Here is a 13,894-nt window from a genome sequence, read left to right as displayed (position 1 = left end):
CCTCTCAGACTGACTGTCATCTGTCTCCCCTCTCAGACTGACTGTCATCTGCCTCTCCTCTCAAACCCTAGTCTCCCAGAGGCCTGGGAATCAGTTGCCTGAAGCCCTCCCCCCACCCCATTTCCGAGAGGACCTGCTAGCTGCCAGTGACTGTTTTAGCCTCTCGGGCCAGGGTGCCCCTGAGGATGGTGGGCCTCACAGGGAGGCCGACAGACGCATTGGGGAATGGCTCCTGGAGGAGGTGGCTTGCAGCAGATGTGCAAGGGGAGGAGGAGGGGCCAGGGAGAGCGCTCCAGGCAGTGGGACCAGCAGAGGTCCTGAGGGTCAATGTGTGACAGGACCCCAGGGAGAACCAAAGCCAGGCAGTGTGTGGAGAGAGTGAGAGAGAGAGAGAGAAAGAGGGACAGAGAGAGTGTCAGTCATTGGGAGGTAAGAGGTGGGAGGCTTTGAGGCTGTGAGTCTCCAGCCCCAGTTGGATGGGGGGGTGGGAGTTGAGTGGATGTGACAGGACTGGCCATAGTAAATGTTCACCAAGCAACTGAAAAGACGGTGGCCTGGGTGAGGTGCACCTCAGGAACCGGCCTGGTGTGCTTAGCAATAGCTCTGGCTGGGGCCGAGAACTACTCCAGCGCCTGCCGGGGACACCCTGGCAGTGTTCGTCCCTAGAGGGCCTTATCTGGTTTCTCTTCAAGGCAAACACCCCACGGCCAGCAGGCTGCCTCACCTGCTTAGAAAGTCAGGCTGCCCTCCGACACGCGGTGCTTGCTTAGGGAGGCTGCGTGGGATTACAGAGAAAGCCCTTGGTACAGAGGTGGGCACATTCGGAATGTCAGCTCTGCCAACTAGGAAGCGGGTTACCCGCGGCAAGTGATTTAACGTCCACGCCATGGATTCCCTGTCTGTGAACGACCTCAAACAGTGGTTTGAGGGAGTTGGGCTGTAGTCTTAACAGAAGCAGATTGCCATGGGGTGGTTCCCAACTTCCAGCCTTTAAAACAAAAGCAAAACAAGACTCACTGCCATCGAGTCGGTTCTGACTCACGGCGACCCTACAGAAAGTCCCCCGTGGGTTTCCACGACGATAACTCTTTACTGAAGTAGACCGCCTCGTCTTTTTCCTGCGGAGTGGCTGGTGGTTTCAAACCGTTGACCTTGCAGATCGTCCTAACCCAGTGCCTAACCACGATACCACCAGGGCTCGTAGGTTCGTAAAAACCATCACCAACAACAGTAAAAACAAACTCATTGCCATTCAAACTCCCAGTGACCCGATAGGACAGAGCAGTCTGCCTCCTGGGCTTCCCCAGGAGGGGAAGTCTGTCTCCCCTCTCAGACTGTCTGTCAAGTCACAGGTCAGCGGTTTGAAACCAGCAGCCTCTCACCAGGAGAGCGGCGAGGCTTTCTACTCTCATAGTCAGTCTCCGAAACCCACAGGGGCAGTTCGACTCTGTCCTACAGGGCCACTACAGTGGGAGCCGACTCGGTGGCAGTGAGTTTGGTTTGGGGGGGGCCACGTCATGCTCTGGGGGCAGAGCTGTGGTGCTGTGACAGGCACCAGCTGACCTACAGAGCTGAAACCATTGACTACCTGGGCAGTAAAGCAAACAGACACAAACACCTCTTTCCCCCAACTCCCGGTTGTCAGTTCAAACTCATCCGGCAGTGCTGCGGAAGAAAGGCCAGACGATCTCCTTCTGTGGGGAGCATGCGCCCTGGGGAGCAGTTCAGCTCTGTAACCACATGGGGTGGCAGGAGCTGGAATAGGCTCACAGTAGCGGGGTTTTTCCTTGGTTTGATCTAGACGATGGAGTCGCTTCTGAAGACATAAAGGTCAAGGTGTGGGATCTGCTTCCGGGTGTTAAAACAGGACACTTCTCAAGCACAGGGGTTTGGGGGCACCCAGGCTCCAGTCCTTCAGGCCAGACGCAGAGGCTCAGCAGGTGAGGGATCATTGAACGCATCACGCCCATTCCCCAGAGCGGTCCTAGAGGATGGATTAGGCCCTAGCCCACAGAGTCCCCCCTGTGACTCCACATTCATTGGCCAGTTTCTCTCGTTCAGCTCTCTGGGTCCCCTAGTGGTGTTTCGTGGAATCTCCTCCCAAAGACTTGCACTGTGGGAGAAAGAGGCAGCAGCGGACTTCGGTACAGATTAAGCCAGAACAAACGAACTCCACTGCCGTGGAGTTGATGCGGACTCATCGCAACCCCCTAGAGGACAGGGTAGAAGGAATCCCACTGCCACATCTCTCCAAGCCCTAAACCAGGTGATGCCTGGGCCCCTCTCTTCCTTCTGGTGGGAGGCGTTGAGTCTGGCCCGACTCATAGCGACCCTGTGGATGACTGTGAGATGCTGTCTGGTCCTGAGCCATCCGCACAACGGTTCGTGTCTGAGCCCACTGGCGCAGCCACCACGTCGATCCATCTTGTCAAAGGTCTTCGCTCTTTTTCCTTCTAGACCTCCCCGAAACCGGGCATGCTCCACTGGCCAGAGGAAAGGCAGGCTTCAGCTGAGATGGACAGAGCACCCCCGGGGAGCCTCGCCTCTTCTGGCCCCCCGAAAGCTCCCCTGTCAGATGCCCGCCAGAAACTCTGGAAGCGCCTCAAGACGCTCCCCAAAGCGGGCAGGAGGGCCCAGCAGCAGCTGAAATCCCACCTGACAGCCGTGAGCTTGCCGTTGTTCTCAGACACCAGCTTGCCCGTGGCCACTGCCGCCGGCGGCTTAGAGGTCGCAGGCAACGGCCACGAGGAGGCTGCGAACCAGGAGGACCACTTCTATAGAGAACCCTTTGAGGGGGCCCACGCAGCCCCCAGGTCTCCCAGAGACAGAAATGCCTTTCCCAGGGAGGCCCTGAGGGCAGGCAGTTGGAGCGGAGTTTCCCCGGGGGGCCGAGGGCTGCACAGAACAGTAGTGACGTCGAAGTCACTGCAGGTAACCAACCAAGAGACAAGAGGCGTGGAGGAACCCCAGGACTGGCTGCCTGAGGAGTACCGCCCACCCCCACCATTCGCCCCTGGATACTGCTAGAGGAGGGTCCACCCACTCTGGGACCCTCAAGCCCCGCGTGGGCTGCCCACCTTGGGCCCCTTGCTCACTGCACTGTGCCAGCCTGCAGACCCTTGGCGATGAAATAAAGGCTTTTTTTAAGATTTGGTCTTGCACCTGCAAACAGCCTGGCTATTTTAAGCCATAAGCAGCGGCAGTGCTGTGGGCACCTGCCGTGCACCTGGCCTTGAGGTTCACTCCCTCTCTCGTGCTTCTGGGCAGGCCCGCTAAATGCAATGTCTGCATTTTCGAAGGGAGGCTGGGGGTCAGGGAGGAGGAGAGGCATGCCCGTTCTGAGTTCCTTCCACAGGTCACCTGGTCTCTGGTCTAAAATCGCATGGCAGGACCCCTTGCCAGCCAACGCGGCTCCTGGGTGGAGTCCATCGGCACCTTTAAATGGATGGTCTTCTCAGGACGCCCAGCAGGTGAACGAGGTGCAGCGTGGTGAGAGCTGGCGCCCTGAAGGCTCTCTGGACATCCAGTGAGTCCCCCAAGGGTACCTCTTGGGGAGTTGCTGGGCCTCTCCACGCCTCAGTTTCCCCATCCTAAGGAATGGTTGACATGCGCAGCCCCTCCTTGGCCGAACTCACAGAGGTGTCCACCTTCAGCTCCTCTGAGATGTTACTGATCGCGTGCCCCCAAAAGATGTTTCCGAGTCCTGACTCCTGGGCCTGGGCCTGAGCCCCCGTTGGAAAGTTTGTTATGTTAGCGAGGTCAACTGTAGCGAATGAACCCCACCAAGCTCACGGCCGTCGATTCTGACTCCAGGGCTTCCGGACTTTGTCCGTCTCCGCGGGAGCAGACAGCCTCGACTCGTTCCCATGGAGTAGCCGATGGGAACCACCAGCCTAATGGTTAGCCCTCCTACGCTCACCGACACGCTACCCGGGTTCCTGGAAGTGTGTCAGGGAACAGGAAACTTGGGGGATGGGCACGCACACCTGACTTTCAGCCAGCTCCTAACCAGGGCGTTTCGCACCACCGGATAGCACACAGCTCCACCTTAGTAAGGTGGGACCTAAACCTAGTCTCTTCTGAGTGGTTGCCTTTAAAAGGAGGAAACCCAGTGGTGGTGGTGGTGGTGGATTGGGGTGGGGGCTGTATGATGATGAGGGGCAGACCCATCTCTAAGTAGCAAGGATCACAGCAGATACGAGGCCACAGGGGAAAAGTCCCCAGGAGGAAGTGGCACAGCCAGTTCCCTGGCTGGGGCTCGTAGCCTCTGTGGGATTATAAAGAGACTTTTGCCTAGCTTGGTCTCCCCCAAAGACATGCCAAACATGAGGGGCTTGTTGCTAGCATATGGGGGGAGGTCATATGCTTACAGACATCCTCCCTGGAGGCAATCAGTCACTAGACTAAGGTAGGCCCTGCTCCCTGCTGTTAAGGACAATGGGCTACTTCTCCCAAGAGGCTTGTGACCATTAGCTTGGTTCCGTAGGTGGGGTTTACACCCTACTGATAATGGTTTCTATGGAGAACAGATCAAACCTGCTCAGTGACATCCAAAGTTAGGCTGCCATCCTGAATCTAGGATCCGCCCATCTTGTCACATGTGTACCCCCCAATCCCTCCTCTTCCTATTGCGTGTATGTCCCTAGATTGTCCCCCTCTCATTGCTGTATAACCTATAGTGCAACCCCTTCCTGTGTCGTATGTCTTTACCTGTAATTGGTGGGCTAGCACTCCCCCCAAAGATATATAGGCCTGGGTTAGCAATAAGGATCTCTCTTGGCTCTTCCCTTGACCTCTCGGTTCCCCCTCCCCTCTCCTGTCCACTGTTCCCTTTCCCCTTGTCCTCCTTCCCTTCCCCCTATCTCACGTGGACCACCAAGCAGGGCTGAGGTGAGCACTGCTACCGTGAAATGTGCCTGACTCCATTATTGCAATCTCTCTTTTATCTCTCATGCTCTCGATGACTTTAATATAATATTTATATATCTCAACCGTACATTTGTGCCTATCGAACCCGTGATTAGTGGTGGGGAGCTGGCACCCCCTCCAACCACAAGCCTCCAAGCCTCTGAGAAAACGAATGCCAGTCCCTTACAGCCACTCAACTGTTACTTGTGACGGCAGCCCCAGAAAGCGAGACAAACGCCAACCAAGCCCACGGTTCCCGTGTGGACTCCCAGCGTGTGACGTGCCCGTGGAACAGAGTCCGGCTGAGCCCCACAGGGTTTTCCTGGCTGTTCTCTTTGTGGCGGCAGTTGGCCAGGCCTTTCTTCCGCTGCACAGCTGGTTTGAATTGCTGACCTTGCAGTGAGTAGCGGAGCACAAACCGTGTGCGCCACCCAGGGAGTTAGAAAACGAAGACAGTGGGTGCTTCATAGGTTAAGATTCACCCCAAACTCCACACCCCTACCCTTGAGGCAGTGCTGACTTGGTGACCACGCAGGGCAGTGCGGAACTGCCCCTTCGTCTGTCTATCTTTCCAGGAGCAGGCAGCCTCGAGCTAGTGGACCCGCTGCTCAACCCATCGTGCTGCCAGGGATCGTAAGGGTGACAGAGAATGTTCTAGGAAGGGCCCAACACAGGAAGGTCCATGGGGCCTGGTTTCCGTTGCCAAAATGATCATCTCTCAGATGGGCTAGGACCTTATAGGGTTGGTTCCCAGAGTGATCATAGGTGGAGTTGGGGCAGGGCTTCTCAAATTCACAAGGTGCAGTCAGTCAAGGAGACCCCTGGGATGTCCCAAATGGTTGGTCCAAGTCCTACCAGAAAGGTGGGCGGTTCGAACCCATCCAGCCGTGCTGCGGAAGGAAGACCTGGTGATCGACTTCCATGAAGATTACGGCCAGGAAAACCCTGTGGGCCCTCTGTTGTTCAGTCACACAGGGGTCGCCCAGTGTTGGGGTCCACCTGAGGGCAGTGGGTTTGGGTTGGGGATCGCCTTCTGGGAGCTAGAGCCAGGTGGACCTCAAATCCTGCAGTTGCAAATAACTTGCAGGGCGGCCCTGGGCATGACTGCACCTCCGGCGTGAGTCCTCACAGCAGGCCTGATGCAGGAACACATGTTTATTCTGGGAGCTCAGAGACCAGAGTCCACTGGGGGTGGGGGCACCCCTGCTTTCGTCAGCCAGCTCCTCCTCCGGCCTGGCTCAGATGCGGATGTGGAAGGTGCTGTATGCAAGCGGACAGCAGTCAGTGTCTTGGGCGGAACCTCCTGTTCCTCGTCCTCCCACCCGCCCTGCTGAGGGTCCCCTGGGCAGGCCGGAAGCTGCATGGGACAGTGGGAGAGGAACTCCTCTGGGAGCCCTTGACCAAGACATCCCCCCTCAAGTCCCACAGGGGTACCTAGCACACTTTCTGGATTAGGGTTTGCACTGAGACGCCACCCCCAGACTTGCTGTGGGCCTCTGAGCAAATGCCTCTCCCTCTCTGGGCCTCAGTTGAATGCTCCGTGGAAAGGGGACACCAGCCGGCCACCTTTACGGTGCAGGGGTGAGGGCTCGGAGGAAAGACCTGGGCAGACACCCAGACGGTGCCCATCAGGGGTAGGGCGCTCCTCCTGCCCTCCTGAGTGGTCGTGAGCACACTCAGCTGCAGACCAAGAGGTCAGAGGTTCAAGGCCAGCCAGAAGTGGCTTGGAAGAAATAAACTGACCTTAGGGTAGGGCTCTGATTTGGCTCAGGGGAGCCAAGGACAGTGGCACACGCTGTTGCATGCAAGCTTTTCTAGCCAAGTGAGTGCCGAACTGGCGCACAGAGCGGGTCTCAGCCACCAGGACTGTGTGTGCCCGACAAACCCAATGCCTATTGCTGGACAGTCCATCCTGATGCCTATCGAGCCCCCGTGTGCAGACTAGACGGGCTCTAGCTGCCGTCTTTGTGGAAGCAGATTGCCAGGCCTTCCTGCCGCACGACCTTTAGGTATGTTGATGCCACTCAGAGACCTCATGGGGTGTCTAGTCATCCCCATTTCACAGGTGAGGGCACTGTGGCCCAGGAAGACTGATAGAATTCCACATCGCCCAAAGAAGTGAATGTAGGAGTTTTCCCAAACATTAGACCGTCTCACACATCGATGGGGTTTGGGGGGGGAGGACTGGAGCCCCAGGTGGCACCTGAGAAAATCAGGCGCCCGCAGGATCATGTTCTGGAAGTCTTCCAGGGACAGTCGCCCATCGTGGTCCCCGTCCGCCTCGTCCAGCACCTTCTCACACACCAGGCTCACCTCCTCGGCGCTGAGTTCCCCCCGCGTCAGCCTGCTCACCGTCTGCTCCAGGTCCCATGCACATATGTAGTCATCATTGTTGAAGTCTGTGGGGGCGGGGCGAGGGTGGGGGCGGGCAGGCTCATCCCGGGAGGGGGAAACCAAGGCACAAGCAAGTCACCCAAGACCCTGGGGCAGAATCTGGGCTTTGCTTTGGGAATAGCCAGGGGCTATTTCAACACGCATTTGTTAAGCGCCTACTATGTGCCAGCCACTGTGATGACCTTTGCATTCATTCATTCATTCATTCATGCGCTCACTGACTCATTCACCCACTCACTCAATAAGCACTCATTCATTGAACAAATATTTATTAAGCACCTACTATGTGCCAGGCATTATGATAACCTTTTTTTTTCACTCACTCACTCACTCATTAACTCCACAAGCATCCATTCATGTCAGACATGCTTTGGAACACCTATTATGTGCCTGCCACTGTGATGGCTGCTCTTCTTTCACTCATTCATCCGTTCACCCCACAAGCATTCGTCCAGTAAGTACTTAACGGAGCACCCACTATGCACCAGGTGCTTCAATAATGGCTTCCCATTCATTCCTCTGCCAGGCACAGGAAGCAATCATTGGCACTGTCCTGGAGTCTCATTCAACAGAAAGTCGAGACTATGTGGGTAGATCGATGAACAAGGCACCGACAGCCTCGCTCTGTGTCGGGAGAGAAGTAGGATCATGGGGTGGGGGAGGAGACAGCACTGAGTCTTTAGGATAAGAAGGAGCCAGAGCAAGGGTGTTCCAGGCAGAGGGCCCAACAGAGACCGGCCGGGCACACGGCGGACCGAGGGTCTGAGGACCGGCGAGGAGACCGGTGTGCCTGGAGTTGAGGTACCGGGGTGGACGTGGCGGGCAGAGGAGACACCGTGAAGGCACAGCGCCTCCCCCGGAGATCTGACCTCATCCCACCCCACCCCCTCATGCCCCCAGCCCCAGGGCAGTGCACACACCGTAAATCTTAAAAGCATAGTAGGCTTTGAGGTCTCGGGGAGCCATCTCACTCATCACAGAGAACATGTCCAGGAAGTTGTCCAACGTCATGTGTCCATCCCCATCCTCAGAGAAGACCTGGGCAATCCTCTGGCGGAAAGGGTTGTCCTGGAGACGGGGGGGAGCCAGGGCCTTTGGGGTGCGGGCTGCAGGCAACTCCATCTGCCACCCATGTGGTCTGGGCAGGGTTGTCCCCCTTCAGATTCCCGGGGTCAACAGGACCCAGGGGAAGCCAATCAGAGGATCCCATTCCCTGGGCCACTATGGTTGGCTCGGGGATGGGCATGTGACCATCACTAGCCAATGAGAGGCTGCCCTGGGGGTACTGCTTTCTGAAAGTTGCCAAGCTGGCAGGGGAAAGCAGAGGCTCTGGGCGCCTCCTCTGGCCATCTCGAGGAGAGAGGCGGGCTGAAATGAAAGCCTTCTGGCAGGAAGGCAGCCAAGAAGTAGTAGGAGATTTCTGAGCACCACTGCCAAGGCCCTGATTCCAACTGGACCTGAAACCAGCCCCGCCCTGTGTGTTACTTTGGCTCCACGAGCCAATCTTTCTGTCCCTCTTGAAAGAAGGTTCTGTCGCTCGCAATCAAGTCATCCCAACTCCCAGTCAGTCAGTCCCTCAGCCTACAAGCACTGTCGAGACGAAACATCCGCCGGAGAAAGGCTTTTCCTTAACAGCTTCCTCCTCTGAAAAGAAGGAGCCCGGTGGCCTAGTGGGCTACGCCTGTTGAGCTACTAACGGCAAGGTCAGTAGTTGCTCCGCGGGAGAAAGATGAGGCTTTCTGCCCCCAGGAAGATGTGCAGTCTCGGAAACCCACAGCGGCCAGTCCTATAGGGTCATGATGAGTCAGCATCGACTCCGTGGCCATGGGTTTTAGTTTACCCCTTAGGTTGGCAAGCCTTCAGAATTCAAGATGAGCACAACCATGGCCTGGAGCAGCTGGGCATCGCGAAGGTGGCGCAGGGCCGGGCAGAGCTGTGCTCTCTTGTGCCTGGGATCGTGGGGGGTGGAGGGCCACCCTGACAGCAACCAGCAACAATGACACAAAAACAACCAGTAGTCCCTGGCCACTTGCCACACAACAGGCCTGGGGTAGTTGCATGGATTCCGTGTCAACTTGAAGATATAAAAGTGTAGGGGTGGAGGTTAGCCTGTCAATCAGGTCGCAGCCTGATGGTGACTCCTTGTGGGCGTGGTCTTCTCATAAGGAAGATCCTGGAACTTCCTCTCTCTCTCTCTGCTTTCACCTGCCTGTTGACGAGGCACCTGCAGAACCCTGTGATGTGGCCGCCCACCTTTGGACCCATACAACTCTGCATGCCAGACCTGTGATCTACATTCTGAATCGCTGCACGGGGCTTCCTGAGCCTGAAGAAGGACTTGTGGACTAGTATTGGGCTTATGGACTTGCGTTGGACTGGGCGGAGATGTTTTCTCGATAAATAAGGACTTCTTGACATAACGCTGTCTCTTGCACATATATGAGTGTTGCTGGATTTCTTTCTTTCGTCAACCCAACCCAACACAAGGCCCTTTCCCAGTATTTTCTCATTCCATCCTCCCAACAACCCCGGATGTGGTTCTTGTCTCTGCCCGGCTAGGCTGTGTCACTTTGAGCAAGTGTTTCAGCCTCTCTGAGCCTCAGTTCCCACCTCTGTAAAGTGAGGGTCATTGCAGCACCCACCTTGTGTTAGTCTGGGTAGACTAGAGAAACAAATTCATAAACACGGATATGTATATAAGGGAGAGGTTTATATACAAGAGCAACTGAACATTGAGAAAACATCCCAACCCAGTCCAGTCCAAGGCCATAAGTCTGATATTCCCCCATATGTCCGATACCAATCTATAAAGTCCTCCTCAGACTCAGGAAACACATGCAATGAAGCCAAATGCAGGACAATCACAAGCCAGTGGATAGAAAGTCTTTGGGGCCAGTGGCGTTGTAAACATCTCAGCGCTGACAGGGGTCTCTGTGGCCTCTCCAGCTTCCAAGGTCTGGTTGCGTCCATGCGGCTTGTCTTCTGCAATATCTCCCAGGGAGTAGCAGAGAGAGAGGTGTCTTCCAATTCCAAGGAGGAGGTACCAGATTTCCCAGAATTCTCAGGAGAAGGCCATGCCCACACAGAAGTCTCATTGGCTATCTCCAGATTGACAGCCTAGACTCCACCCTTATGCTCTTCATCCTTAAATTGACACCAGATTAGGTGACCACCACCCACCTCATGAACTACGTCATGCCACTGTCAAGCTCCTCCGAGACCTTTGAAAGCCGGACAACAAGCCAAGGCCAGGGAAGAATCCGTGCATCTGAGCAGTGGTGCTGGTGATGACTATCGAAAGCACCAGGGGCTGCCAGACGCCCACATAAATCTGTCTCGGAGGAAGCGCAAGCCAGAAGGCTTATTTGAGGCAAGGCTGGCTCCGTCTCATACACTTTGGCTTGGACCGGTTATCAGAAGGGACCTGGCCCCGGAGACTGACCGCATGCTTGATAAAGCAGAGCGTCAACATGCACAATCGATGTCTGCATGGATTGCGATCAGAGTTGTATGAGCCCCCAATAAAATGATTTTTTTTTAAAAGAAAGAAAGAAGGTAGGAAGACCCTGAAAGAGACTTGGTCTCTCTCACCTCCTGGGAACCTCTGCGCAGGAGGGAGAAGGACGTCCCGCTTGGTAGAGGGCCGAGGAGGTCGATGGACAACAATGGGCTCAAACATAGCCACTCTTGGGAGGAGGGCGCAGGAGCAAATGGAGTTTTGTTCTCTTGTCCTCGAGCTTGCTAGGAGTCGGGACTGGCTCCACAGCACCTCACGGCAAGAGCAGCCTCACAGGGCTGTGTGGTGGCACCTCCCTGTTCAGACCCCCTCCCTGCCCCGCCCCTGTCTCCCCCTCCCCAGCCAAGGCATACCTTCAGCTCCGGCATGCTGCCGATGAGCTCGTAGGGCACCTTCACACTGGGATAGTTGGTGTAGTCTAGAGGGACCAGCTGTGGGGCCAGGTCCTGGTAGCGATAGAAGAGCCTGGGCGGAGGGGGGAGGGGGGCGGGCAGGAAGGGCTGGTGAAGGAGCTGGACCTTGACCCTCCTCTCTCACACTTGCAGCTGTATACCCCACACCCCAAAAATGCTCTTCGCCCAAGAGCCATCAGCCCCAGGCCTAGACTTTGAGCAGATGGAGCCAGATACAAGTAAGTCCACCTGCCTCAGTACCTACATGTGAGCGCTCTCCGCTCAATGCCCTCACCCGGGGCACCCCTGCACGGGCATCCTGAGCAGTAACTAGTCTTCTAGGGACCGTCCTTGCTGAGTTTGGGGTACCAAGTTTCTAGCAACTTTTCTTTTCTTTTCTTTCTTTCCTGTCTCTTATTTTTTTTAAATCATTTTATTAGGGGCACATACAACTCTTATCACAATCCATACATACATCAATTGTGTAAAGCACATTTGTACATTCATCGCCCTCGTCATTCTCAAAACATTTCCTCTCCCCTTAAGCCCCTGACATCAGCTCCTCTCTAGCAACTTTTCTTAGTGGTCACAGAACCCCTGGGTTGTTGGATGGTGAGGGTCCCAGGGCTGGGGGAGCCTGAGTGAAGGAAGAAATCCAGGGAGGAGGAAGGGCTTCCTGGAGGTTGGGACATTGGTGCTGGGCTTTGACGCATGAGTAGGAGCTCACCAGACAGGCAGGATTAGCAGAAGGAAAGATGTGCAAGGTGGAATGGGTTTACATTCTGGGAATATAAAGAGCCCTGGTGGTGTAGTGGGTTACCCTTTGAGCTGCTAGCGCAGGGTCAGCAGTTCAAACCCACCAGCTGCTCCTTAGGAGAAAGATGAGGCTTTCTGCTCCCATAAAGATTTACGGTTTAGGGTCAGTATTTGGCGAATTTGAACTCATCTGTGAATCTCTGGCCATGACCACAACATCTGCAAGACCCTGCCTCTAAAGACCCCCCTCAACACACCGTCCTTTTTCTCCATCCAAAACTGGAGGCAGGGTCTCTAGAGCAGAAGGAAAGGGTTGAGATGCAAGTTTCTCAAGAGGGCACAAGGAAGGCGATCGGCAAAGCATGGGTTGAATGCCACACTAGCTCAATTGGAAGACCAACTCTCTCGTAACTCAGTACCCTCACCTGGTGACGCCATACCTGCATTGTGGTATACTGAGTAGCAGAGACCCTCTTGATGGGTCTGGGATCGCCAAGTTTCTAGCAACTCTCTCTTAGTGGGGGCCCAAAAGCCTCTGGGTCATAAGATGACTGGGAACTCCAGGTAAAGGAGTTTTAGAACTTCAGTCCTGACCACCCAGGCCCCTAGCAGTGCCCCTTCAGGGGACAGCCTGGATTGGGCTTCCTGTGTGACCTTGGACCAGACCCCCTCCTCCTCTGGGCCTTGGTTAGTTTGTTTTTCAAAACAAGATGCTTGGGACAGATGAAATGTCAGCCCTCTGCCCCTCTGCTCTGGGGCTGTGTGTCAGCCCTGGCTGGGCCTCAGTTTCCCCATCAGTAATCTGATCCTGGTGGCCAGGATGACCTGCGAGCTGTCCTCACCCAGACAATGGGGCTCACTGGCAAAAGGTGGCGCCATCAATAATGGATGCCCGTGTCCACACAATTGGGGCCTCGACCCCAATTGCACTGCAGCCGAACCGGGGCCAGCTTGGGTTTCACAGCTCCAAGGTCATGGTCAAGGCCCGTACACAATGGCCCCTGCGGGACGAGTGGTCATGTGGAAGCCCGGGACCATCGCCCTGGGTTCCCAGCCGCCTCCAGGCTCCCCCACTTAGATGCCAGTCCAGGACCCTGACCTAGCTCTGGCCTCCAGGTCCTGCTTCCTGGCTCTGGCCTCTCCTGCTCCCATTCCCCCTGTGGCTCCCCAGCACCCCCCAGAGAAGCCCACACCCATCAGCTGGGAGGCCGTGGTCATATGATGAGATGGGACTCCTCTGCTCCTTCTACCCACCATGCCTGCAGCCCCCACAACCACTCTTTAGCCTTACCAAGCCTCCGAGCCTCTCCGTTTACAGATCTCCTCTAGAAATGATCAGAAAGGAGTTTCCAGGTCATCATGTAAGGATATGGCAAGATGGGAGTACTCCTCCCTGCCTCCGTCTGCTGAATCTTGTTGGTGACCACCCGCCCCCCACACCCTCCCAGCAGCACTTGACCCTTGACCAAGCATGAAGCCGGCCAAGCAGACAGACCGGCAGCATTTCCAAGCACCCTCCCTTCACCCCCGGACTGACCTCATGATCTCCTTCCTCGTGAAGAAGGTGCAGTCCTGTGGAAGAGACGCCAGCGTGGTCCTTACCCTGCCCCTCAGGCTCCCTTCTGCTTCCCCAGCCTCTGTACCCAGCGTCGCACCCAGGCTACAGCGGTGCTGTCCCCATTTCTCAGACTGGAGATCCGAGGGCCTGGCCCAGCCCCTACCTGGTAGGCCTCCAACTGCTCATGCGTGAAGACTGTCTGCTTGCTGCCCATGGCGAGCTCCACAGCCGGCCCTGCGATGAGTCCCCAAAGTCCCCACGTCTCCCTGGGACCACACAGGCTGCTGCACACCAGTGTCCGGCTAAATCTCCCTGCCCTGCCTGTCACCCGCCCACCCGCCTGTCACCCCCAGCCTGGACGAGACTCAA

The 13,894-nt window shown here is 56.1% G+C and overlaps 2 protein-coding genes across 3 annotated transcripts in view; one reads left to right on the top strand and one right to left on the bottom strand.

The window, feature by feature from the left end:
- Positions 1–3,027, top strand: part of HSH2D (hematopoietic SH2 domain containing) — a 12,264-nt gene extending 9,237 nt beyond the window's left edge. The window contains exons 5-6 of the mRNA XM_004715528.1: positions 1,012–1,030; positions 2,458–3,027. Coding sequence (XP_004715585.1) covers positions 1,012–1,030; positions 2,458–3,027 — 589 coding nt within the window. The remainder of the gene's footprint in view (positions 1–1,011; positions 1,031–2,457) is intronic.
- A 3,119-nt stretch (positions 3,028–6,146) lies between these two features.
- Positions 6,147–13,739, bottom strand: CIB3 (calcium and integrin binding family member 3). 2 transcript variants are annotated; one of them, XM_004715461.2, is made up of 6 exons: positions 13,689–13,739; positions 13,505–13,539; positions 11,173–11,284; positions 8,223–8,370; positions 7,112–7,307; positions 6,147–6,168 (listed from the first exon to the last, which is right to left on the bottom strand). In XM_004715461.2, exons 1-6 carry the CDS (start codon positions 13,737–13,739, stop codon positions 6,147–6,149), a joined length of 564 nt encoding a protein of 187 aa, XP_004715518.1. The 2 variants fall into 2 exon arrangements, with proteins under 2 accessions (XP_004715518.1, XP_004715519.1); XM_004715462.3 differs by lacking the exons at positions 11,173–11,284; positions 13,505–13,539.
- Positions 13,740–13,894: the final 155 nt, after the last annotated feature.

The sequence above is a fragment of the Echinops telfairi genome, unplaced genomic scaffold (genome assembly GCF_000313985.2).
Source record: "Echinops telfairi isolate 266 unplaced genomic scaffold, ASM31398v2 ScPeMD7_30;HRSCAF=105, whole genome shotgun sequence".
Lineage (NCBI taxonomy): Eukaryota > Metazoa > Chordata > Mammalia > Afrosoricida > Tenrecidae > Echinops > Echinops telfairi.
This window is presented reverse-complemented; position numbering and strand designations above follow the sequence as displayed.